At 41.8% G+C, this 25,698-nt stretch overlaps 1 protein-coding gene and 1 long non-coding RNA gene across 10 annotated transcripts in view; one reads left to right on the top strand and one right to left on the bottom strand.

The window, feature by feature from the left end:
• The window catches only part of LOC131225884 (pentatricopeptide repeat-containing protein At2g41720), a 108,271-nt gene that overhangs the window by 10,967 nt on the left and 71,606 nt on the right, over positions 1-25,698 (bottom strand). For 3 of the 9 annotated variants that reach the window (XM_058221487.1, XM_058221483.1, XM_058221488.1), the window contains 3 exons: positions 9,068-9,188; positions 8,706-8,786; positions 7,677-8,297 (listed from right to left, as the gene is read on the bottom strand). The exons of 1 other annotated variant lie outside the window; for it this stretch is intronic. In XM_058221487.1, coding sequence (XP_058077470.1) covers positions 8,749-8,786; positions 9,068-9,188 — 159 coding nt within the window. In that variant the 3' untranslated portion in view covers positions 7,677-8,297; positions 8,706-8,748. Of the gene's footprint in view, positions 1-7,676; positions 8,298-8,705; positions 8,787-9,067; positions 9,189-25,698 lie in introns of those variants that run through there. 5 more of the 9 variants (XR_009161601.1, XR_009161602.1, XR_009161600.1 and 2 more) reach the window with 4 other exon arrangements.
• On the top strand, positions 9,614-11,200 carry LOC131225886 (uncharacterized). The gene is made up of 3 exons (XR_009161603.1): positions 9,614-9,781; positions 9,922-10,390; positions 10,480-11,200. It is a non-coding gene; the product is annotated as an uncharacterized LOC131225886 (long non-coding RNA).

Raw genomic sequence — 25,698 nt, 5'->3', positions numbered from 1 at the left:
TGGTGGGGTCCACTGGAGCTTTGGATGTGACTCATTCTTTGGATATTACCCCAAAATGATCTCTCCAGATGGATGGACAGCGTGGATACAAAACATATATCATGGTGGGGCCACAAAATTTGGTGACGTCACTTCCCAACCTGTCAATAGCCAATCCACGCCTAGGTCTCTTATGGGGAAGCAGACTGCGTACTGAGTAAACTCTGTTGGGCCCTTCGTGATTTATATATTCCATCCACTCCTTGCATCAATTTTAACATATAATTTTAAGGCTTAAGCCCAAAAACGAAGTATATCCAAAGCTCAAGTGGGCCACACCACAGGAAACAGTGCGAATTGAATGTCAACCGTTGAAAATTTTCTTGGGGTCCACAAGTTTTGGATCAATCTGATATTTGTGTTTTCCTTTCATCCATATCTGTGTGATCTCACAAACAGGATGGATGACAAATAAACATTACTAAAGACCCTAAAAAGGTTTCAACGGTGGAAATTATTATTCCCAATGTTTCCTGTTCTATGGTCCACTTGAGCATTGGAAATGATTCAAGTTTTGTCTCAACCATTAAAATGCGCTTGAAAAATGGATGGACGGCGTGGATAGACCACATCCATTCACACAAGGCCCAACAGAGTTTACTCATAACACCCAATCCGATTTCCTCTTTGTGTTGGGAATTAGACCGCACCAAGTAGCTTGCGGGATGGTTCGCAAGAGACCATTACTATATATATATATATATATATATATATATATATATATATATATATATATATATATCCGTATCCCGAGGGTGCAATACATTCTGCGATAACGATATGGAAAACATTGGTCTCCCACTCGTTAGATGAGTTGGTAGAGACAGTGTAGTGTGTGTGAGTGATCCAAGGTTCAATCCCTAGTAATGTTAGCTTTCAAAAACAATAATAACAATAATAATAAAAGTCTCAAGATATATTGGCAAATATGTTCACGAAAGCTCTAAGTTGTACTCATCTAGATCGCTTCTTTGTCAAGATGGCATCCATGATATAGGCTCTAGCTTAAAGGGGAGTGTTGATGGCCGATATTGATCACACATATGGTCCAGTAAGCCAACTTGGGTTCTCATGTGATTTGCTTTGTTTTTTGGACTAAAACATGTGTTAGGTTAAGGTTGAGGCCCATGGGCTGATGTAATACAGTACCTTAATGGTGAAGGGTATACTTGTAATTTCGTGTGAATTAGTGAAGCCTTAATATAATAAAGCAAGAGGTGGGGGTGCATGAGGCCTCTCTCTCTCTCTCTCTCTCTCTCTCTCTCTCTCTCTCTCTCTCTCTTTAATTAATAAATTCATTAAAGGGCTGCAACCACTATAAACGAATATACAACAAGAACGTGAATAGAGAGCAAAACTACCACACCCCAACCCGTCCCCTTCCCCCCCCCCCAGGGTGAGATTAGGCGAGGTATTCGATCCCGACACCCACTCCATTACAAAGAGTTTAACCCTCTTGAAAACTTCTATCACCCTCCCATTTTTGTTTTTGAAACATTGATCATTTCTTTCAAGCCATAACGCCCATAAACCCGCTAGCATGCTCAATCTCCATATCCTATTCCTTGATTTCCCTATATCCCCTTTGTGCCATGATAAGAGGAAAGAATCTATCGAACTCGAAATCACCCAAAGCACTCCAAAAAGTGGGAAGATATTTAAAGCATAGCAAGCACACATTTGGAAGAACCATATTCTTCTTAGAAAGATTGTCTATAATTAACATCTTGTTCCTTCCAACAAGCCACCTAAACGCCGCCACCTTCAACGGGGCACCATATCGCCATACAAAAGCCGATGAGGATATCCATGCACTTGCCTCATCATCGTTTAGTGCCCAATAAAGGGGTTTCACTTAAAATTTACCTGATTTCTCTTTCAACCATCTAGGCGAGTCAGAGCTTTTTACAATCAAAGAAATTTTGGAAAGCACATCAAGAAGATCTACCAATTCTTTAAATTCTTCGTCGATAAGATTCCTTCAACACGAGGCGGTCCAAATTACGTCATCACCCCTCCATGAATAACAACTTCCCACTTTTACATCTACTTCCCTAGCTACCCCTGCCGGCCTTAGAAACCTATCACATAGCTTGCTTTTTCCAATCCACCTATCCTCCCAAAAATAAAATCGAATAATTTTCCCATCTCCCAAATTGAAACCTATCCCTTCCCACACCCTATATTTTAAGGACACTACTGACTTCCATAAGTAAGAAAGTTGGTACAAAGAGGACTTGGTCCACCGCGGGCTATCATCTACCCCGTACTTCCTTCCTATTAACTCCCTCCATTAAGATCCCCTTTCTACCCCAAACCTCCACACCCATTTCCCAAGTAGTGTTAAATTCATCTCCTCTTAACTTCCTCAAATCTCCTCCTCCTTAGTCCCATGGTTTGCACACCTCCTCCCACTTCACAAGATGGAACTTATGCTTCTCTTCCAATCTCTCGTATATTTTGGAATAGTATTCTCACCAAACCATAGTACAAACTCAATGCGCGGGTATATTATCCACGCAAACAAATTCATCATGACCAAGACACACATATTAGAACCCAAGAGATAATAATACTATTTTAATGAGATATTTGCTCCTAAATGGGGCTATACGAAAAATTGATAAGGACATCAGAGGACCTACTCGGGTGTACCAGAGACGGAGACGACTACCCACATCAGCGCAGCTTTCTTTGTGGATGGGAGATGAGTTCCAGATGGGGCCCGCCGGGCAATTTTGAAGAGCTCACATGCATTGGACGTGTATTAGGAAGACCCCACTTCGGGATGATGCATGTGGGATGCTTAGGAGACCATTTTAATCATATGATTTTTATTTCGTGTCGATACGACCATTGGATCATGTCGATCAGGCCATTGGGCCACCATATCTTCGAGATCTGGGCCCCTTGGACTCTGATCTTGCTTTCTTTATGTTTTTTGTTAATTTTAGGATTTATTTGATGGTTGAGCTTGATAATAAATGTTTTAATTTTCTTATTTTGGATAATGGGTCACTTCACTTAAGTGAGTGGCATAGTCGTAATTATGTTGAATTTTTAATTCTGAATTTTTAATTATAAAAGCACAGGAGAAGTGGAGTTCCAACCCTAGTTGTGTTATTGAGAAGAAAGGAAAAAGAGAGAAGCTCTCTTGCGCAAAGGAATTTTCCTCATTTTGTTTTAGGGTTAGTGAGAAACCCTCCCTTCGAATTGAATTGTGAAAGGGTAGAAGCTTGTTTGGTGGTGGATTCCTCAAGGTCCATCTTTCCTCTTTCTCTTCTTCGAGAGGTACTCTTCTTCTTAAATCCTCCCTCTCTATTCTTCGAAAGGAATTCTTCTTCTTCTCTTGTCTTCCTCTTTTCCTTTCCATTACAACCTTCTAAACCCTAGATCCTTTGAATCCCTAAAAATCCTATTATTAAATTTCCATCCATGAATCCAAAACCCTAATCAAAATTTGAATTTTTTTTTATTATTATTTTGTGAAACTTTTCCAAAACCAAAATTTTGCATGCATCATTATCCATCCACGTGGTTGTTGCACTGCCCACGCTAGATTGAAAGTCCCTACTTCCAAGTGGGCCACTCTTGAACTATTTTATATTTTCGTGCACCGTGTATGTAAAAACCTATAATCTTCGTGTTATAAATCTGAATTTCCGAATCTATTATGAGAATATGCTTGATTTTACATAATTGATTACTGAAATTAATGTGTAATTGATCTTTAATCATGCATCCTAGGATAGTTTCCATCATCCTGCATCAACAATACTTTCCAATATCTTGATTTTAGAATCAAGATTTGGTGGGACTCACACCTGCCACATCTGATATTGTCGTTTGGCATAGAAAACACAACAAAAGCAATTAATTAGAAATCTCTGCAAACGAAAAAATTCCCTTCTCGATTTTTAAGTGCTCTCCCCAAAACAACATGAAAGATCTAATGCAATGGGCATGAGTCCCACCAAATCCTGGACTATTGAAAATCTTGACTTTGGAAAGTAGTCTCCAAACATCTAGAACAATGTGTAAATTACAATATTAGGCACCATAATGATAAATACAAACCTAACTAGTATTCAACACAATCGAAAATAAAAAGTTACCGCTAGATCAACATTGCCCGAATTAACTAGTTCTAGCCACAATCGACGTTAAAAAGCTACCATTATATTAGCACTGGCCATCTTCTAGTTTCAGTGAATGATATTCAACAACCAGCTGATAGTTAGTTTATGTTGGAGAGTTTCCCTTCCCTTTTTCTTCGGTACGTCATGATGCAGGACAAGAATTCAGGCTTTAGATCATACTAGTCTTAAAACAATCATAAAAATTCCACATCCCACATAAAGTCAAGCATTCAACTAGGGGAATCTACAAGGGTCCAAGCCTACACATGTTAGGACTGGATCAATTGAAAATTATAGACCAAACAATGATCAAAAGAGAGTAGATTCATCCATACATTCAAAGGATTATTTTTCAATCTAAGGGATTCACATGTTTCAAATCGGGAAAGCCCAGGGTTTGCAAAAGCGGAATAGAACTTGGGATTTAAGATTATTTAGGGTTAGGGTTAGGGAAATAAGGTGAGAGAGGAGTGAAATAGATGAGAGAGACGAACCCGAAATATACCACACGTGTGGATAGCAGTAGGGTCCAGACTCCAGACGCACATGCGTGGGATCCTGCACGCATGTGTGTGGGGCCCACGAACCCAAAAAAGGCAAGCTTGGGTCTGGTCGGCCAGGGGTGGGCCACACACACACCAAGCCCACACCAAATTTCAGGATGATCCGACGTCCGGTCTGTGCGTGGTGCTCCGCCGAAGTTTCAGCCCTACTGCAAGGCCTGATTCTACAAATCTGTTATAGAGGAAGGATCGGCTACAAAAGAAAAAAAAAAAAGGTGAATTTGATGATTGGATGGCTGTAGGAGATGATGAATATTCAGGGTAAGAGGGGGAGAATTGGGATGGATGTGGCTTCGCACCACGGTAATTAGCCCTTCGAAGAAGGGAGGGTTTCGCACTCAATTAGATTTCCACAACTTAGAGAATTAGAGAAGCAGAAAAAATGCAGAATTTTATTATTAATCTTCAATGAGAAAAAACCTACAAGGGGTTGCCTATTTATAAGAAAAACCTATACCCCAAAAGCCGCGTCATGTGCGCACCCTATTACTTAGAGACGAAGTAACAAAAATAACAACTAATCAAAGCAATCTAAACCGTCCATGATATTCCTAATAACAATAATAAGCAAAACTCAAAGTACTAGATCATCTAGAGTAGTGGGTCACGATCATAAGATCCAATGGTGGGATCCACATGACGATCAAGTCCACTCCAAAGAACCAAAACATAGTCTTCTAACTAGGAGGCCCTCCATGGATGTCGTCATCGATCCAGATCGATGGTGGGGCCCTCCTCCTTGCGTACATGCGTAGGGGGGCGTACGTGTGCGCGAGATGTCCCCATCACGTCAGCTGGGTTTCAACTTGAGACCTAAATGAACTGAATACAATATTGCCAAAAATGCTTAAGGGCCTGTTTGGATTCGCGTATAAGGGTTTATTGTATTGTATCCGGCTACTATTCATGTATACGTTCGATCATTTTCAGAATACAGCCAAATCAACATGCCATTAACCAATGTTTGGATAGGAGGTATTGTTTGGGCGAGTATACAATTTCTTGTACAGATCAATGTTTGGAAACGACGTATAAGGGTCACGTATCGTATATACGTATAAATATTGATAGCATGTGCACGACTGTGGCTATTTTTAAGTTCTCATACATTGTATCCCAGGTGGGGCCCACTGTCATGTTTGTGATTAATCGTACCCGCACATCATGTTCTGATTGAATAATCTTACCCGTCCATCCATTGTGACTAAGTTGGATTGACATGTTTAACGGTATGGATGACATCTAAAATGGCACAGTCCTAAAATGGTCTCACAGAACAGATGGACGAGGAGAATCATTCACAAACATGACTGTGGTCCCCACCTGGGTTACCAACGCAGGAACTTCCTGCGAAAGGCGTCCGCTGGTGTTGCACGCGCCCTATCCGAAGAGGCGATGTGGGTCCCACGATGAGGTCAGCACTCATCCACGCCGTCCATCTAGTACGGGGGGGGATTGTTAAAAAAAAACACTGAAAAAAAAAATCTCATTTACGTTCAAGCATATGTGATCGGATTTTCCACCCGATTTGAAAGTCACACAAAAAACTCCATGATAAAGTACTTTCTGTCGGACGATCCGGTGTGCAAATGCCCAATTTGCAACCTGCAACGTGGTAAGAAGTGTATCCTGCCCACTGTATTTTGAAATCAGCCTTTAGAGAGGGAACCTTCTCAGCTGAATGGCCACATGCAGAAAGTTGGAGATGATCTAATCAACTACTGGAGTAGAAATCTCACGTCCTCCTTAGAAAAAAAAAACTCTCTGCAACATACTGATCCTCTATCGCACGCGAATATAGCGCCTTGAATAGGCTGTATTGACGGCAACAGAGACGTCTGACAATACACTACAGTCCCTGTGATTTTTTAAATAAACGATGTATTTGCACGCATGGTGTTCCACGGATCTCAACTCCAAACCAAACACTGTATAATGTATTTCAAGCCCGTTAATACGATACAATACACCCTTATACGCGAATCCAAATAGGCCCTAAACTGATTTAGAAAGTTAAATGAATTAGGAAGTTGAAGACAAGATCAGAAATTCATCCCTTGTAAGAACAATGCATGAACTATAATGTTAGGCAAAGTATTTGCAAAGTGCCGACTGCGGAGAGTGCATGAATTATAATTCTAGGCAATGTATTGGCTAGTACCGAATGCAGAGATTATTTGGCCAGAATAACAATACTAAGACGCCATATGATTAGCACAGCCAGTATTTGTAGTTTCAACAACTCAGATCATTGCCTAGCTGATAATCAATTAATATTGCCAAATTTTGTCTAGAGTGATTTAGAACTTATGCTGCATTTGATGCACACATGAATTGAATTGTGGAAATTCAGTTTACAAAGGCATGACATAACCTATCGAAATGAATAAGCAGCCTACGTTCCTATCGATTGCCTTTGACGTCCTACTTTAATGTATCAGAAATGAAAATTGGAGATCAGCCCCTCGTATGAATGACAGGGAAGGAAGTCGAAATCTGGTTATGTTTGTTTAAAGCCCAGCTTGAAATAAAGTGCTAGAAATTTGAGCCCAGACATTAAATAAGAAAGCTAAGGAAATTACAATTTGGTTATTTCAAATTTATTACAATGATCACTGGAATTAAATTTTGTAGCACATCCAAACTCACCCTTGACTTGTTATTGCAAGTCAGATTGATAAGGCATCCAAATACACCGCGAATTTTGTAGGAAAGCTGAAGGCAAGATCAGTAATTAAAGCTTGATGAACGAATAGAGAGATTTATTATGTAGACTAAGAACCTGTGAACTGGCAGAACAAGTCATCATGTAGGATGTGGTGGAACAAATGAATAGAAAAGAAAAGCAGGGGGGAACAAAGAAGTCACACAGGAACAACTGCAAAATGAAAAGTGAGTAACAAGTAACAACCAAGCCTTACCAAGTCTACAGCAATAGCCCCAATTGGCCAGACAAGGCTCTACTCACTTTATTAGAAAACAATTTTGAGTCTCTCAAGCTTCATCTTGTAATGGTTCCCAATATTTTTGTCGAGAGACATCTGGGTCCACAGGCGCCACATGGCAGCACCTCTGCCATTTTGTGGAAGCTCCTTTCAGAATCAGATAAATCAGAGAATGGGCACAGGGGGCTCTATTTATCCTCTTATGGATGAAACATCCTGCAAAACAAGGTAGGCTCTGCTGATGTGGCACCATGGGCCCCAGTTGTCTCCTGACAAAAAATTTAAAGAAATTATTACCAAACGAAACCTTAATTAAATTCTACAGTATGAATCTTACTCAAAATATGCCAAAAATCACGGCCAAAAAAACATATACAATTCCTACAATGTGTACATACAAATACTTGATTGAGCTTTGTGCAAATGTCGAGCTTTCCAATTTGATCCTTCCATTTGTGACTGATGCAATTAAAGTAGGAATATCGTTCTCCAGAGAGGGACATGGATCCACCCTTGCTAGCTTTGCCCTTTGGTTTGTCAAGCAATGGGATGTGTATAGCACAACTGCAGCTCCTTGTGATGCCTTTACACAACTTTCCTCTTCAACTTTTCTGCAGATATCCAACGGAAATGAAATTCGGGAATAACAGGTCGGAAGCTGCATATAGATATCATGTTCAGGAATGCTAAGTGAAATCCCTTTTGTCACTCACAAGTCACTTCTCACACGTGGCATAGCGGGCAATACCCAAGGCACTCGGTTCTTTTTTTTTTTCTTTTTTGTTCTTGTGTACTAGGTTCACCTAAATATAGTGCATAAAAGCTTTGTTAAGCCCATACGTGTGTACAAGTGAGCCAATGCACACACCACCATGTCTGCCAAGGAGAGTCGGACAGGTGTGATATCCAAGCCATTCAATAGAAGGGTACCACTCTGCAGATTCCCTATCCGAAGAATTAGGCCAATCCACCAGTCAGGTGGGCCACAATTAAGAAAACAGTGTACCGAGTTTTCTAACCTGTCACCTTTAGTATCATGGCACACCTCTGAATGGACCAACTTTATCCTTGGGCAGCAATTCCTGCACGGTGAGGTACACCTGATGGACAGCGTCAATAGTTCACTTGTCTGCCATGCTGGCAGATGTGGTGGTGTGTGCAACATCTGACTTATACATGCGTGTTTGGTTTAGCAAAGCTCTAGCATATAGATAGTAGACATTAAAATGCGTGCACACACAGCAAGATGTAACAAACTCAAACTGGTATCTAGTTCAGTGGTAATTAGTATATAATTACAGCCATCCAAATAAAAAATAGATTCTTGGACCATTTACTAGAAGAAAGATTGAGTTCTTTCATTATGGAAAAAGAAGTGTACCTATTTTTTCTTGGATGAGAGCAGTGTACTCCGTACTATTATCTTTGCAGGCATGGGAGAAGACCTTGCGATACATTTCAAGTGAAGGTTGAATTCCAGAATCTTCCATCCAATTCAGAACCTGCTTGCAAAACTTGCATGATTCTTCCAAGGAAAAAGAATAAAATAGACATGGTTGAATTGTAACATACAAAGCTCACTTGAGCCACTGTTAAGTGCATGGAGATATAAACAAGGAGGTTGGTGGAAATCTCTGGCACATTGTAAGAATAGGTCCCACTGTAAATATACAAAATTCTTGCTCCCAATCTCATGCTTGTAGAGAGAGAGAGAGAGAGAGAGAGAGAGAGAGAGAGAGAGAGAGAAGAAGAAGAAGAAGAAGAAGAAGAAGAACACATAAGCATAATAACCCAACTATAATCTCACCCAAATAATAAACAATATACGCAAGTGTATAGAACACATTGCCTATATGGTTTATTATTTAGGTGAGAGCATAGGTCGGTTATTATGCGTATGTGCCCTCCCTCGCTCAACAAAGTTTTCTGAATGATAGTTTAATGATATAGAAGCATTTAATTTTAGCTTTTGAAAATCGACATTCTGAGTGTTTTTGTAATGATGCTGGTTATCATGATATGAAGTGAGAGTAAAGCAACAGAGCAATTTAGGTTCAGGAACCGGCACTACAGCAACTGAAAGAAGCATCCAAAGGTGAGGTGACATATAACATCTTTTCCTTAATCATTAGTTCTAAATGCTTCAAGAAAATGCGATGGCTGCTGGAAACAACTCCATGCATGCTGGAAAGTAAGTGGAACTTTCTATTTTACATACTTTTTCTTTTTCATTAGGGATAGGATTCTAACGATGATGATGATCATGCTTCTAAGAGAAACCTGGATGTCAGCCATCACGTCCTTTTTTGAGGAATCAGGTGAGATCTTCAACCATTTGTTTTTAGATTATTCTTCCACTGATTAATATAGTGCTTTCTTCTTTAGCCAGTTTAGGTATCCAGTTAACTTTAATTATTCACTTCTTGAATATGGAATAATCGGAATCATCTCACAAGGACTGATTAAAAATGGGCAGTGGTAGAAAATAAAAAGGGCAGTTATTGGACCGGTTTTGTGGCTTCTTGGGGAATCAAGATTGAATGTGATAGCAAAAGTTTTTTGATAGACCTTCCACCTTGGCTGATACAGCTCAAAAAGTCCAAGTAATGGAAGTATAGATATCCCTTGCTGCTGCTGTGGATCAGACGGGCACCCACTGTAATATTGTGTTGATGAATTGACAGGTTGTAATTGAAACCCACAGGTACACTGCCATTGGGCCAAAAGCTATCTATTCGTGAGATAAACCAAGGGCTATCCAGGATCTAACGGTTTCAATGGGCTTTTCCTCAGAGATGATGATGAGGACATCACTTCACGTGCACCCTTGCGTACGTATTAGAGGAGGAGGCAGGCCACAGCGATTTCCCTGTGGCTAGGCGAGTATCCGTGATAGTGCTGAAGACCCCATGAGCATGTGCGAGCATCTAGAAGACCCCAAACTGGGAAGATGCACATGGGCTACTTTATGGAGTGATCCAAACCGTTGGATCGAAGGGACGTGACGATCGGGCCGTTGGATCACATGATTGGGACATTGATTGTGGATTGTCCACACCAGTTTTTCTTAGCTTTTATCAATTTATAGTATTTAGTTTTGTTTATGTTATGTTTGAACGCTATTATGAGTGTTTTTAGTTGATTTTAGTTAGGCAAGGGCTATTTTCGTCAAAATTTACAAAATGGGATGTTTATTGTAATTTTTTAACTTTCTTGAAGCTATAAAAGAGAGTGGGCATGTGACCCTCTCCCTCATTGGATTTTATGATTAAGAGAGAGAGAGAGAGAGAGAGAGAGAGAGAGAGAGAGAAGCTCATGCTTTCTTCTTCCATCTTCATGCGATTTGAAGATACTTCCATGCGATTTGGAAAGGACATTGGTGTGAGGCTAATCTTCATCAACGAAGGTGCGAGGTCTTCATCTATCCCCGCGCCTCTTCTCTCTTCTCCTCCATCAAGGTATTTTCTTTAAATTCTTTGATTCTATCATCCTAAGCCTTCATCATTTCATAAACCCATCTTTCCTTTACCTACCCACAATCTTAAACCCTAATCAACCTAACCCGTACATCCCACACCACACGTGTGACCGTACAACCACACGCGTGAATCCTTTGGGTTGGCCGTACGGCCATACCTTGCCCCTTTTTGGCTTTCCATCATCCTTTTATCAAAACCCCTTCTTCTATTACCAAAACCCCAACCCTAAACCTAAAATCCTTAATTTTCCTACTTTCCCAAATTACCCAAACCCTAATTTTTACCCTAAATTGTATTAGGTTTTCTATTTTGAAATAAGCTATACCCTATGCTAGTTGGATGTCCCTACATCCATTAGATCCTAGTTTTGTTTTATTTAATGATCTTATGTGATGAAGTTGGTGACTTAAGCTAGGATCATGCATGATGTTCTTTTGGTTTTCATGGGATTCGTGATGATTACGGCAATGCTTGTGTTTTTTATTAATTATCTTAATTTTACTACTAGATCTCATATGTTCTTTGGTTCATGCATCGGTCCTGTGTCAAATTTGGTAGCAAAGAACAGTTTTAATGTACGTTAGTCTATCATCAATCCTTTTTTTGTAGTGAAAATTTTCTACAAAACCCCTTTACTCAAATCTTTTTTTTTAGTTTAGTCGGCCCTTTTTCTAGGTTTGTTGAGTTCCCATATAGATCTAGGCCATATAGGATTTTGGTGTGCATCTAGGTTAGAGTCACATTTAGGGTTTCCTTTTAGAGTTTCCTTGTGTATGCCCACTCGTTTGGGACGTGGTTTTGGTCTACAACCCATAATGAATCAAGAGCATATTGCCGAGGCCCTTAATGCTATCAACAATCGTCTAACAACCATTGAAGCGCACAACAGAACCACTGCCACTCAATTAACCGCGACCAATGCACACGTCAATCAACTCGAAGCCTCCTTACAGGAAAACCCTGACACTGGGGAAGATGTTCAATCTCAGGCTGAAGACCAAGTTGATAGGCAAGAGCATGGTCATGGCCAAGGCGTTGGCTGTAGTCAAGCACACGTGCCACCGCCACGTGAGGATCGTTATGACCGTTATGATCCAGATGCACAAGTCATGAACGGTGTGAAAGTTGATGCCCCCAATTTTGATGGTCGCCTGAACCCCAAAGCATTCCTTGATTGGTTGGGAGACATAGACCACTATTTTGAGTAGTATGATACGTCTGATGCCCGTCGAGTGAGATTTTCCAAGATGAAGTTGGTGGGCTAGGCCAAACTTTTATGGACCAACGTGGAGCATAAAATTGAAAGGAAAGGAGAGCCCACAGTTGCACACTGGGTCAAGATGAAAGAGATCATTAAAGGAAAGTATCTCCCTCTTTCTTATCGTCAGAGGCTCCTAGACCAGTAGTAGGCTTTGCACCAGGAATCCATGATTGTGCCATGCCAGATTACATTGCTAGGTTTGAGGAGTACATGATGCAATGTGACATTGAGGAGGACCCAATGGTTACATTATCCAGTTTCAAGATGGGCCTCCAATTTGAGATCCAACGAGAACTTGATGCAGGACATGAATATTAAATATGATATGCAAGATCTCAGGCTTTAGATTATACTAATTCAGAAACAATCATATGAAATTCCACATCCCACACAAAAGTTCAAACATTCAAGCAAGGGGAATCTGTGCGGGTCCAGGCCTACACAGGCTAGGGCTGGATCAGTAAAATTATGGACCAAACGATACTCAAAGGGAAGTAAAAATCATCCACACATGCACAACAATCAGTCCCTAATCCAAGGGATTCACCAATTCCAATTCAGAGAACTCTAGGGTAAGAAAAGGGGCAAATAAATTGAAAGTAATGCAATCTAGGGTTAGGATTAGGGATAATAAGTATGAGAGGAGTAAAATATGCGGAAATCTGAACCTGAAGATAATCCCCGCGCGCGGACAGCGGGCCAGGCCTATCGCACGTGCGCAGGGGTCTGACCACATGTGTGAGGGGGCGCCGAACGCGGAAAGCGCCTCCTTGGCTTTGGTCGGCCAAGGAAGGGCTTCAAAACTCCCAAGTTTCGCGTCGATTGAATGCACGGTCTGTGCGTGGTGCTCCGCCGAAGTTTCAGCCCTCCTGTAGGGCCAGAATCTGGAATTCTGCTGTAAAGAGAAAAATTGTTGCAATAACGGACAGATTTGAAGCGCGGATGGTGGTAGGAGATGGGAATAGAGATAGTAGAGGATGGGAGCGAATCGGGATCGATGTGGCTTCACACCACGGTAGTTAACCCTTCGATGAAGGGAGGGCTTCGCACCCAATTGGATTTCCACAACTCGAGAACTCGGAGTAAAAAACGCAGAATTTTTATTAAGCTTCAATGAGAAGAAAAAAAACCTACAAGGGGTGCCTATTTATAGGAAAACCCTATACCCAAAACTCACACAATATGCGCAACCTATTACTTAGCGATGAAGTAAACAAAAATAAAAACTAATCAAAGAAATCTAAACCATCCATGATACTCTAAATAACATTAATAAGCAAAACCTAAAATATGAGATTAATCAGACTAGTGGGTCACGATCATGAGATCTCATGATGGGCTTTACTTGACTATCAGGCCCACTCCAATGAACCAAAACTCCGTCTTCTAGTTAGAGGCCCTCCCTGGATGTCGTCATCAATCCAGATCGACGATGGAGTCCTCCTTGCGTAGGTACATAGGGGGGCGGGGGGCGTGTGCGTGTGCGCGTGATGTCCCCATCAAAACTTTATTCTCGTGATGTTGGTACATTGGAGCACATGTACTAACTGGTGCAAGACATTGAACACTACCTCAAGGCACCAGTTGGAAAGCGTTATGACTCTCAGGATCCAAGTGTCAAGACTTACTCTCAAGGGGCTAAGCCTAACATGAGGAGTCAATCTAGACTCCAAATTGGGTCCCGACCCAACCCTAGAGATGTCAAAGGAAAATAGATAGCAAGCGTTAGATCTATGGGAGGTGAGCAAACACGATGCTTCAATTGCCATGAAATTGGTCACTTCGCACATCAATGTCCCTCGAAAGAGAGGAACAAAGCCCTGGTAATTGACGATGGTGAGGAAGAAGAAGATGAACAGGGCGATTTTAAAAAAGAATTTTATCAACCCAACATCAATGGTGCTAGTGATGAAGTAGAAGAAGAAGATACCACACCACTTGCACTAGTCAGGTGTGCCTTGACCGATGCTAAGGAAAATGATGATTGGCGTCGGACTACGATATTTTACACCTATGCAAAAGGTGAAGAGAAGAATTGTAAGGTGATCGTCGATAGTGGCAGTTGTACCAATGTAGTCTCCACTAGCACTTTGTCCCGTTTGAGATTGAAACCTGAACCGCACCCTCAATCCTATAGAGTGTCATGTGTTGATGCATCGTCCATACCTATTACCCAGCGATATCTCGTGCCCATTAATTTTAAATCCTATTCAGATTCGTTGTGGTGCGACGTCTTACCTGTAGACGTTGGACACATCATTTTGGGATGGCCTCGGCTATTTGACCACGACGTGACGATATACGGCCGCTCAAATGTATGTTCATTTATAAATCAAGGCAAAAAGATATATTTGGTTCCTCGCCCACCAAAAAGCAATGCGGAGAAGAAAACTGAGGGAAAGTTGGGTAACCCAAGGGATAAGAGAAAATCCCAACCTAAGTCTCTCCATGTAATCAACGCCGAGGAGTTTGAGAGAGAGACTATGGTGGATTCGATGGTATGCACCTTAGTGGCGAGAGAAGTTACACCCGAGGTTAATGTAGAGGGACCCCTTGAGGTGAAGCCAATTATGGATAAGTTTCACGATATATTTCCGAAAGACCTACCAGATGAGCTTCCACCCATGAGGGACATTCAGTATGCCATTGATCTTGTCTCTAGGTCGACTCTACCAAACCTTCATCATTATCTTATGAACCCTGCAGAGCATACGGAGTTGAAGAGGCAAGTAGATGAGCTCCTCCAAAAGGGTTTCATTCAAGAGAGTTTAAGTCCATGTGTCGTGTCGGCTCTTCTCATGCCCAAGAAAGATGGCACGTGGCGCATGTGTGTAGACAGTCAAGCCATCAATAAAATCAATGTCAAGTACCGGTTTCCCATATCGCGTTTTGATGATATGTTAGACATGATGGTGGGTGCCACAATCTTTTCGAAGATTGACCTTAAGAGCGGATATCACCAAATACGTATACGCCCAGGAGATGAGTGGAAGACAGCCTTCAAGACGAAGGATGGGCTATACAAGTGGCTAGTCATGCCCTTTGGCTTGACTAGTGCCCCGAGCACATTTATGAGAGTGATGACCCAAGTGTTGAGACCTTTTTATTAGTAAGTTCCTTGTGGTGTATTTTGATGACATTCTTATCTACAGCATATCAAAGGAACAACACCTCCACCATCTAAGGCAAGTTTGTGGGGTCCCCAAAACTGAAAAGTTATATACCAACCTTAAGAAGTGCACATTTGTGTCAAAGAGCATTATCTTCTTACAGTTCATCATATCATCTGAGGGCATGAAAGCGGACCCCGAGAAAGTCCGGGCCTTAGTTGAATGGCTCGAACCGCGCAATATTCATGAGGTGCGAAACTTTCATGGCTTGGCAACTTTTTATAGGCAGTTCATTAGAGGATTTAGCTCCATTATGACTCCTATCACAAATTGCATCAAGAAAGGGGAGTTTGTATGGACTAAAGCTGCCTCTAAAACTTTTTAAGAAGATTAAGGCCAAGATGAGTGAACCCCCGTCATGTGCCTTCCAGACTTTTCTAAAGTCTTTGAGGTTGCGTGTGATGCATCTGGGGTGAGGTATAGGTGGCGTGCTCAGTTAGGAAGGGCACCCCGCTGCTTATTTTACTGAAAAGTTGAATGAAGCAAAGCAACGATATTCCACCTATGACAAAGAATTCTATGCGGTTGTCCAGTCCTTGCACCATTGGCGGCATTACATATTACCACAAGAATTTGTCGTGTTCTCTGACCATGAAACCTTACGTTATCTCAACTCCCATAAGAAACTAAACCCTAGGCATACTAAATGAGTCCAATTCTTCCAGAATACTCTTTCGTTTTTAAACATAAAGCTGTGGTTGAGAACAAACCTGCCAATGCCCTTAGTCGTCGGGTGGTGCTTCTCCAAAGTATGAGAGTGGAAGTGACTGGGTTTGATCGGCTGAAAGAGTATCCTACATGCCCAGACTTTGGAGATTTGTATGCATCACTACGAGATGGTTAATCGACTGATAATCGCGGGTTTGCCATCATCAATGAGTTCCTATTTAAAGGTTACAGACTCTGCATTCCCCATACCTCCCTTCGTGATTTCCTAGTTTGGGAACTTCATGCAGGAGGGGTAGCCGGTCATTTGGGGAGTGACAAGACCATTGCCCCTGTGAAGGATAGATTTTATTGGCCAACTCTCAAGCGGGATGTAGCCAAGATTATTGGGCAGTGCAGGACTTGTCAACTAGCAAAGCAGAGGAAACAAAATACAGGATTGTATACGCCTTTGCCAGTACCCCATGCTTGGTGGCAGGATATTAGTATGGATTTCATGTTGGGCTTATCGAAAACTATCAAGAAACATGATTCTGTATTTTTGGTTGTGGACTGTTTTTCCAAAATGGCCCATTTCATTCCGTGCTCGAAAACGTTAGATGCCTCCAATGTGGCTAAGCTTTTCTTTGGAAAGGTAGTACGTTTACATGGTCTGCCTAAGACCATGGTGTATAATCGTGATGTACGCTTTATGAGCTATTTTTGGAAGACACTTTGGCACATGATGGGGACAAGGCTTCAATTTTCATCTGCATCACCCTCAAACAAACGGTCAAATTGAAGTTGTCAATAGGAGTCTTGGAAATCTGATTAGATGTCTTGTGGGTGATCACGTCCGAACTTGGAATACCGTTTTGCCTATAGCCGAGTTAGCATACAATAGGTCCATATGCATGAGTCCATTTGAAGTTATGCATGGCTACAAACCTAGGAAACTTGTAGATCTCATACCCATGTCTGTGTCCCATAGGCCATCTGAGTCCGCACATGAGTTTGCACATCACATACATGAGTTGCATAGTGAGATCAAGAAGCGATTTAATGTAAGTAATGAAAAATACAAATTGTTTGTTAATTCTCATCCCAAGTTTCATGAATTCCAAGTAGGAGATTATGTCATGGTTTGTATGAGGCCTAAACGGTTCCCACATGGGGCTATTAAAAAGTTACAAGCGCGTAGCGCAAGACCATACAAAACAATGCAAAAACTGGGTCCTAATGCATATGTAGTAGACTCTTCCACCTACCATGGGAATTAGTTCTACTTTTAATGTTGAAGATCTAGTAAAATAGAAGGGTCCTGCTACTTCACCTTTCGATCCATCCACAGACCCTCCCATAGATCATGACCAAGTCCCAAATCCATGGCCCCTACCTGACCAATCATCCGAGTCATTACCACTGTAAGTGCTTATATGTTTACCTCACATTGATTGTCAAATTTCGTACGACAAAAGTGTTACAAGTCAAATTGCAAGTTTGGAATCACAACGGAATCACAACTACTCTACATGTCTGAAGAATAGCTCAAGATCGGCATATTGTCTCAAGTAATCGTTGCCCGATTTCAAGACAAAATTAAGTCAAAGTTCAAGACAAGTTATTCCATGTATTTGCTAAAACACGGGTGGTATAACCCTATAAAGACTTTAGGTTAGGCTCTTTCAAAAATTCATTTGTTTCGGGTTTTAATGAATTTTTGTTTCGGGTTTTAATAGTGTTTTGACTTTGGAGTTCAGCCAGCCTAACTTCATCGGCTAACCTAACTTTAAGTTCGGGCAAAATAACAAATTCTGTTGGAAATTCGAAGCCCAACTTTTGGTTCGGCTAACCTAACTTGAAATTCGGCCAGCCCAAGTGAAGTTCAGGTCAAATTCTAGTAATGCATTTCTTTGGAATTCGCAGGAATTCGGCCAGCCGAATTTGACCTCGAGCCAACCGAATTTTGGATAAATCTTATCTTGCGCAATCCGATAGTCGTCGGAACAAATCCGGTGGAATCCGGCCAGCCGAAGCTATTCTTAGGCTAGACGAATTTCCAATATCTTTGGTTATAAATAGAGGCCTTCTCTCATTCTAAACTACAACAAAAAATCACTATAAACCTTCAACAAGTGAGAGAGAAGCTCAAGTCCTTAGCAAGCTAATAGTGTGGTATTTATAATTTATTTTTAGCTTATTTCATTCCCTTTCTCAAAGATCATTTCAATCTTATTCTAAAAAGGACTCTATACTCCTTTTGAGATCTAAGAGAATTGAATCAAGTAGCATTTGGGTTTTTCATTTCTAAATATCTTTAGAACCCTATACTCTTCCTTTCGAGCAAATATTGCCTCCTCTACATTCAAGAAAGAAGTTCCTAGGCTACAAGCTTCTACTGCATCTTCGAATCTATGTTTGAAGATAAGCACGATATTTACTTTATTTCATTTTTGGTTTTTCTGAGATAGCCTGTGAAAATCTCAATAGATTGATTTGTGATAGCCCGTGAAAATCACAAAGTGGGTTTTTATTTGTGATAGCCCGTCAAAATCACAAAAGGAGTTTTATTGTAGTGAGCCCGTGAAAATCACAAGGAACTGTATACGGTTGTTAAGGTAAACTGTCAAAACCAGTGTTTGAAGTATCGATATCGCTACAAGTTTCGCTAGTTGGGGATATAGAAACAATATCGATATTGCCAATAATATCGTTGATAACCAGAAATGTGGGAAAACATGGGAAAAACGGTAGAATTTTCAGTGAAACTTCAGGAGATGCTAAAAGACACATATTTTCATAGTTAGAATAAAAAGTTTGCAAAAAGAATGTATACATAGTAAGTTTCCATTTAATAGGGGTTTAAAAGCATGTGTCGTTGTAAGAAACAGCTTAACTGACGCAGGGATGAATGTGATGAGGATAACTACTCCGAATCCACGGAGCTTCTCTGGACTCCTCACAGAGACTTCTCGAATCCACGAGGAAAGAAAGCAGTAAATAGAAATAAATTCTAATAAATTCGAAATTGATTAATTGACGAATAAAAACGAGTTCACAACCCTTTAAATAGGGGTACCAAGCAATGGGAAAGAAATCAGAATCAAACTACAACTCAAACTCCTAGAATCCGTGACTTACTATAAATAGTAAACTTACTATTTATAGACGGCCGTGATGTCTACTAGTGCGCAAGGTTTTCGGCCAAAAATAGTAAGTGTCCTATTTGGCTTCACCAAACTGTTCTCCTAATTATTCTATAAGCTCTTTTCACGTTGGGCGCAACTCCTAAAGCCCGACGGATGAAGAGTTATAATCAAACTAAAACTTACTATTTATAGTAAAAACGAAATTAAAATAAACAACCGTTGATCTGCCGGTATTTTGCAAATCCGGCTTGGGTAACCCGTCATGGCAGGGTTGGTTGGCTAAAGTAGCTCATTCTACCTCAAAATCATATATTTTACGTCTGATAACTCATTCCGGATTGTGAGATACGCCCGATTTAAGGTTTGATAGTCTGGATCACTTCTGTCGTCGACCGGGCCTTTTCTGATCCATCTTGGCCATGTAACTGTCCGCGACCCGCTCTACATCACTCTCCTCCACTTCAAAAGAACTCGTCCTCGAGTTCTCGTCATGTTCTGGTTCATGATACTCGGTCAGGTCCGCGACATTGAAAGTCTGTGAGATTGCCATGTCATCTGGAAGATCAACAACATAAGCGTTGTCATTGATCTTTCGGATGATTGGTACCGGTCCAATCTTCTTATTTTTCAACTTGTTGTACGTTCCGATCGGAAATCTCTCTTTACGCAAATGGACCATAACACGGCCGCCCACCTCGAACACTTTTTGTCGCCGATGCTTGTCCGCTTGTTCTTTGTACTTCTCGTTCGAGGCATGTAGCTTGGTCTGCACTTCTGCATGGATGCCCATGATCTTGTCTGCCATATGTTCTGCTGCAATGCTAATGCCTAGGTGCTTGGGCAGAGGGACCAAGTCAAGTGTGTGGCGAGGCACTCATCCGTAGATAATCTGGAACGATGATCTCCCTGTCGAACGGTTCACCATGTTATTGAATGCAAACTCTGCTTGAGACAAGGCCAAATCCCACTGCTTCGGTTTTTCTCCTGAAATACAACGAAGGAGGTTTCCCAATGTACGATTCACAACTTCAGTCTGCCCATCAGTCTGTGGATGGTAAGCACTGCTGAATTGAAGTCGTGTATCGAATCGATTCCATAAAGTCCGCCAAAAGTGGCTAATGAACTTCGTGTCACGATCGGAAGTAATGGTCTTGGGGACCCCGTGTAGCCGTACGACCTCCCTGAAAAATAAATTCGCCACGTGTGTTACATCGAGAGTCTTCTTGCATGGGATAAAGTGCGCCACCTTGGAGAAACGATCTACCACCACGAACACCGAATCCATGCCACGTTGTGTTCGTGGGAGACCAAGCACGAAGTCCATTGATAAATCCTCCCAAGGACCGTCAGGAACAGGTAACGGGGTGTAGAGGCCCGTATTCTGAGATTGCCCCTTGGAGGTCTGACAAATATGACAACATTGTACGACTTTTCCCACATCGCGTACTAACTGCGGCCAGTGATACCGCTCTTCCACAAGAGCTCGCGTCTTGTCTCGCCCCAGGTGTCCACCAAGGCCACCTCCATGCATCTCCTGAATAACCTGCTCCCTCAGAGAACTATGAGGGATGCACAATCGATTCACTTTGAAGAGAAAATCGTCCTGTATATGAAGGTCACTGGGGTGACCTTCTTGACACTTCATCCAAGAATCTTTGAAGTCCTCATCCTCGGCATACAGCTCCTTGAGACAGTCGAAGCCGACTACCTCGTTGCTTATTGTAACTAGTAGTGATGCACGACGGCTAAGTGCATCAGCCACCTTATTCTGCTGCCCTGAATTGTGCTTCAGAACGAACGTGAATTCCTGTAAAAACGCAACCTATCTAGCATGCACACGATTCACGTTAGTCTGACTATTAATAAACTTTAATGCTCGATGGTCAGTGTACAAAACAAAATCTCTTTGAATCAGATAATGTCGCCAATGTCGCAGCGCCTGAACAACTGCGTACAACTCAAGCTCATAAGTCGACCACTTCTTTCGGGCTTCGCTGAGCTTCTCGCTATAGAAGGCTACCGGCCTGCCTTCCTGTGATAATACTCCTCCAATTCCGACGTATGAAGCATCACAATCAACCTCAAACAATTTGTCGAAATTAGGAAGCACCAAGACCGGTGTTGTAGACAAACGATGCTTGATCTCATGAAAGCTCTTATCAGCTTTATCGGTCCACTGAAACGGTCCTTTTTTCATGCAATCTGTTATAGGTGCGACTATGGTGCTAAAATCTCGCACAAATCAACGATAGAAAGTCGCCAACCCGTGAAAACTCCTCACCTCATGAATGTTTGTCGGGATCGGCCATTCCCTAATAGCTCGCACCTTTTCATCGTCCACACGAATGCCTGTGGACGTTACAACAAATCCTAGAAACAACAGGCTGTCAGTTAAAAAACTACACTTCTTCAAGTTGAGGTACAACGTGTTAATTTGTAGGACCTGTAGCACCTGCCTGAGATGTTTCCTGTGCTCCGCCTCATCTTGGCTATATATCAATATGTCATCAAAATATACTACCACAAATCAGCCAGTGAACGATTTTAGAACTTGATTCATCAAACGTATAAAAGTACTTGGTGCATTCGATAGGCCGAAGGGCATGACCAGCCACTCATACAACCCTTCCATAGTCTTGAATGCCGTCTTCCACTCATCACCGAGTCGAATACGAATCTGATGGTACCTGCTCATTAGATCTAGTTTAGAGAACACCATGGCCCCTTCTAACATATCGAGCATGTCGTCCAACCGTGGTATTGGAAACCGATATTTGATGGTAATTTTGTTGATTGCTAGGCTGTCGACACACATGCGCCAGCTTCCATCTTTTTTTGGCGTTAATAATGCTGGTACGGCACATGGGCTCATGCTCTCTCTTAACAGACCCTTACGGATCAATTCCTCCACTTGCCCCTGAAATATCTCTCCTTCAGACTCATCCGATAATGAGGGCGATTGAGCAGGGTAGCCTCAGGGACGAGGTCTATGTAATGTTGGATGTCCCTCATGGGGGGCAATCCATCAGGTAAATCCTCAGGCCAGACTTCTTTGAATTCGTTTAGCAACAGTCTTAAACTTGGAGGGATGTTTGAGGGTTCCTCTTCCTCGCCCTTCACAACTACAGCGTATACCTCGCCGGTTTCCTTGGATTCCTCCATAAAATCCCGAATGGTCAAGAGAGAACTCCCCTCCACTTCAGAGGCTTCAGGGTGGTTCTCTGGTGCCATAGGGGCAAGGATTATTTTTCGACTATCCTTGACAAATACATAAACATTATCTCGTCCCCGATGGGTCGCATCACAGTCCGACTGCCAGGGTCGACCGAGTAACATATGACAAGCTTCCATATAGACCACGTCATAAAGTATTTGATCTTTATAATTTTTGCCAATTGAAAACGAGATAGTGCATTGTTCAGTTACCTTGGTCTCATTCACCCTTTTTATCCAGCCAATTGAGTACGGGGAAGGATGTTGCATCGTTGGTAGCCGCAACTTGTCCACCATTACTCTTGAGACGATGTTCTCGCTACTACCACTGTCTATGATCACATCACAGACCTTTCCATTGACGGTGCACCGAGTACGAAATATATTGTGTCGTTGTGGATGTAATTCCTTTCGTGGGGCATACAGCAATCGCCTCACAACTAGAAATTAGCCACAATCCTTGCCCGTCATTTCATCGTCACCTGCTATTTCTTTAGTGATTTGTTCATATTCATCAAAGCGATAGTCTTCTTCTACGGCCTCATCTTCAGTGCCCCCTTCGTTTATAGTCAAGTGTGTTGCGGGACGTTGAGGACAAGTGTTTGATAATTGGCCTGGTTGGCCACAGCGGTAACAATTGTTCGACCTTGGCTGAGCATAAGGATTTGGAATCCTACTCGGACCCGCTGTTGTGGGTGCTGCACGTTGATGTCTGGATGAGCCGCTCCCCATATCACAGTTTGCAATTGTAGGAAGTTGAGGTACTGGGTCTTTTCCTCGTGGCAGCACTGGGTCCTGCGTGGAACCCGTCATGGGCGGTCAAGTTGAAGGATATGGACGAGCAGGAGCTCTTGCAAGTTGTGTTTCTGCCCTACCCGCCAATTGAACTGCTTCATCCACAGTCCTGACTGGGTACATCTAAACTCGGTCCTGAATTGTCGGTCGCAACCCACCTATAAATCGTGCCACCTTCTGTGACTCAGATTCAGACAGATCGTTTCGTGTAGCCAGCCGTTGGAATTCTTCAGTGTAATCTGTGACTGTTCGATTTCCTTGTCTGCAATTTTGATATTGCTGGAATAATATCTACTCATAATCACTGGGGAGAAATCGAGATCGAAGAAGACGTCTCATCCGTGGCCATGATGAGATGGGCGCCTTGTTCTGGTGGGCTCGTGAGAGTTGTAATTGTTCCCACCATGCAGAAGCACCAAATTTTAATTTAAACACTACCAATTTTACCCTTTTATGATCTGGCACGTCCATGTAATCAAAATATCTCTCTACTTCGGCTAGCCAATCGAGAAAATCTTCTATACGTAATAAACCGTTAAAACTAGGAAGTTCAGCCTTACCTCGATAGTCTCTTTCAGCACGATCTAGATGATCACTTCCATGGATTGGTCGTCGAGCAAAACCCTCATTAAGGTCCTCGTCAATAGAACTTGAATCATCTGGTGTAGCCCTACGGTTTGCCACTGGTAGTCCTCTACGAAAATTGGGGTTGTGTCGTACAGCAACCATGGGTGGCGGAGCCACCATGGGTGGTGGAGCACCGCCTAGGGCTCGGGGCGGAAGTAGCATATCCGCAAGGCGGTCGAGAGTTGCCTGCAGCCCTTGTATGGTCAACTGACTCTCCCGGTGGAAAGCTTTCATTCTTTCCAAAAGATAACGAATCCCTGGATCACCGTCCACAGGATTTTGATTCATACCTTCGTTGTTTGCCATCGGTCCAATAGGAATCCTCGCTTTGATACCAATTGACGTAAGGATGAATGTGATGAGGATAACTACTCCGAATCCATGGAGCTTCTCAGGACCCCTCACAGGGACTTCTCGAATCTGCGCGGAAAGAAAGCAGGAAATAGGAATAAATTATAATAAATTCAAAATTAATTAATTGATGAATAAAAATGAGTTTACAACCCTTTAAATAGGGGTACCAAGCAATGGGAAAGAAATCAGAATCAAACTACAACTAAAACTCCTAGAATCCGTGACTTACTATAAATAGTAAACTTACTATTTATAGACGGTCGTGATGTCTACTAGTGCGCAAGGTTTTCGGCCAAAAATAGTGTCCTATTTGGCTTCACCAAACCGTTCTTCTAATTATTCTAAGCGCTTTTCACGTTGGGCGCAACTCCTAAAGCCCGACGGATGAAGAGTTATAATCAAACTAAAACTTACTATTTATAGTAAAAACGAAATTAAAACAGGGAAACGACCGTCGATCCAGGGGTTTTTCGAATTCCGGGCTGCGCAACCCGGCGTAGCTGGGTTGGTTGGCTTCAGTAGCTCGTTCTACCCCAAAATCATATATTTTACGTCAGGTAACTCATTCCGGATTAGAAGATACGCCCGATTTAAGGTTCGATGGTCTGGATCACTTCTGTCGTCGACCAGGCCTTTTCTGATCCATCTTGGCCATGTAACTGTCCGCGACCCGCTCTACATCATTAACCATCCCATCCATCCCATCTAACAATCCAACCTTCCATCCAAACATCCATCAATATTGCAGAATATCAGCAACTCGTGATATTTTGCCAAAAAATCATCAACAACTGGAAAGGAAACGAAAGATTGTGGTCTTGATATCGTGCATGTTGCGATAATGATAATATTGAGATATTATCAATATTAGCAACGACAAATTGAAAACTACATACAACAATATGCTCACAAAAAAATGAAATACAATTTTTTTTTAGTAAACAAACTTTCTGTGATATATCTACGTTGGCAATATTATTGAAATATCGCCGATACACTTGTAATGCAAGTGTTACCTAGAATTTACGCAGTCGAAAATATTGACAATATCGATACATTGGCAATATAAGCGACGCCTAGAATTTACACAATCGAAAATACTAGCAATATCGATACGTTGGCGATACTTAGAGATACATTGTTGATGCCCGGAATTTCTAATACTACTAGTGTTATCAGTATTGCTACCAATGTTATCGGTATCACCAAGCTGGAGATAACGAAAATATCAGAGATCTTTCGATAATATCGGAGATAATTCAAACAATGGGTGAATCTTTATTTCCTTTTGGTGGTGGATGTTATTTATTTCTTGTGGT

Source organism: Magnolia sinica, chromosome 14 (assembly GCF_029962835.1).
Source record: "Magnolia sinica isolate HGM2019 chromosome 14, MsV1, whole genome shotgun sequence".
NCBI lineage: Eukaryota > Viridiplantae > Streptophyta > Magnoliopsida > Magnoliales > Magnoliaceae > Magnolia > Magnolia sinica.
This window is presented reverse-complemented; position numbering and strand designations above follow the sequence as displayed.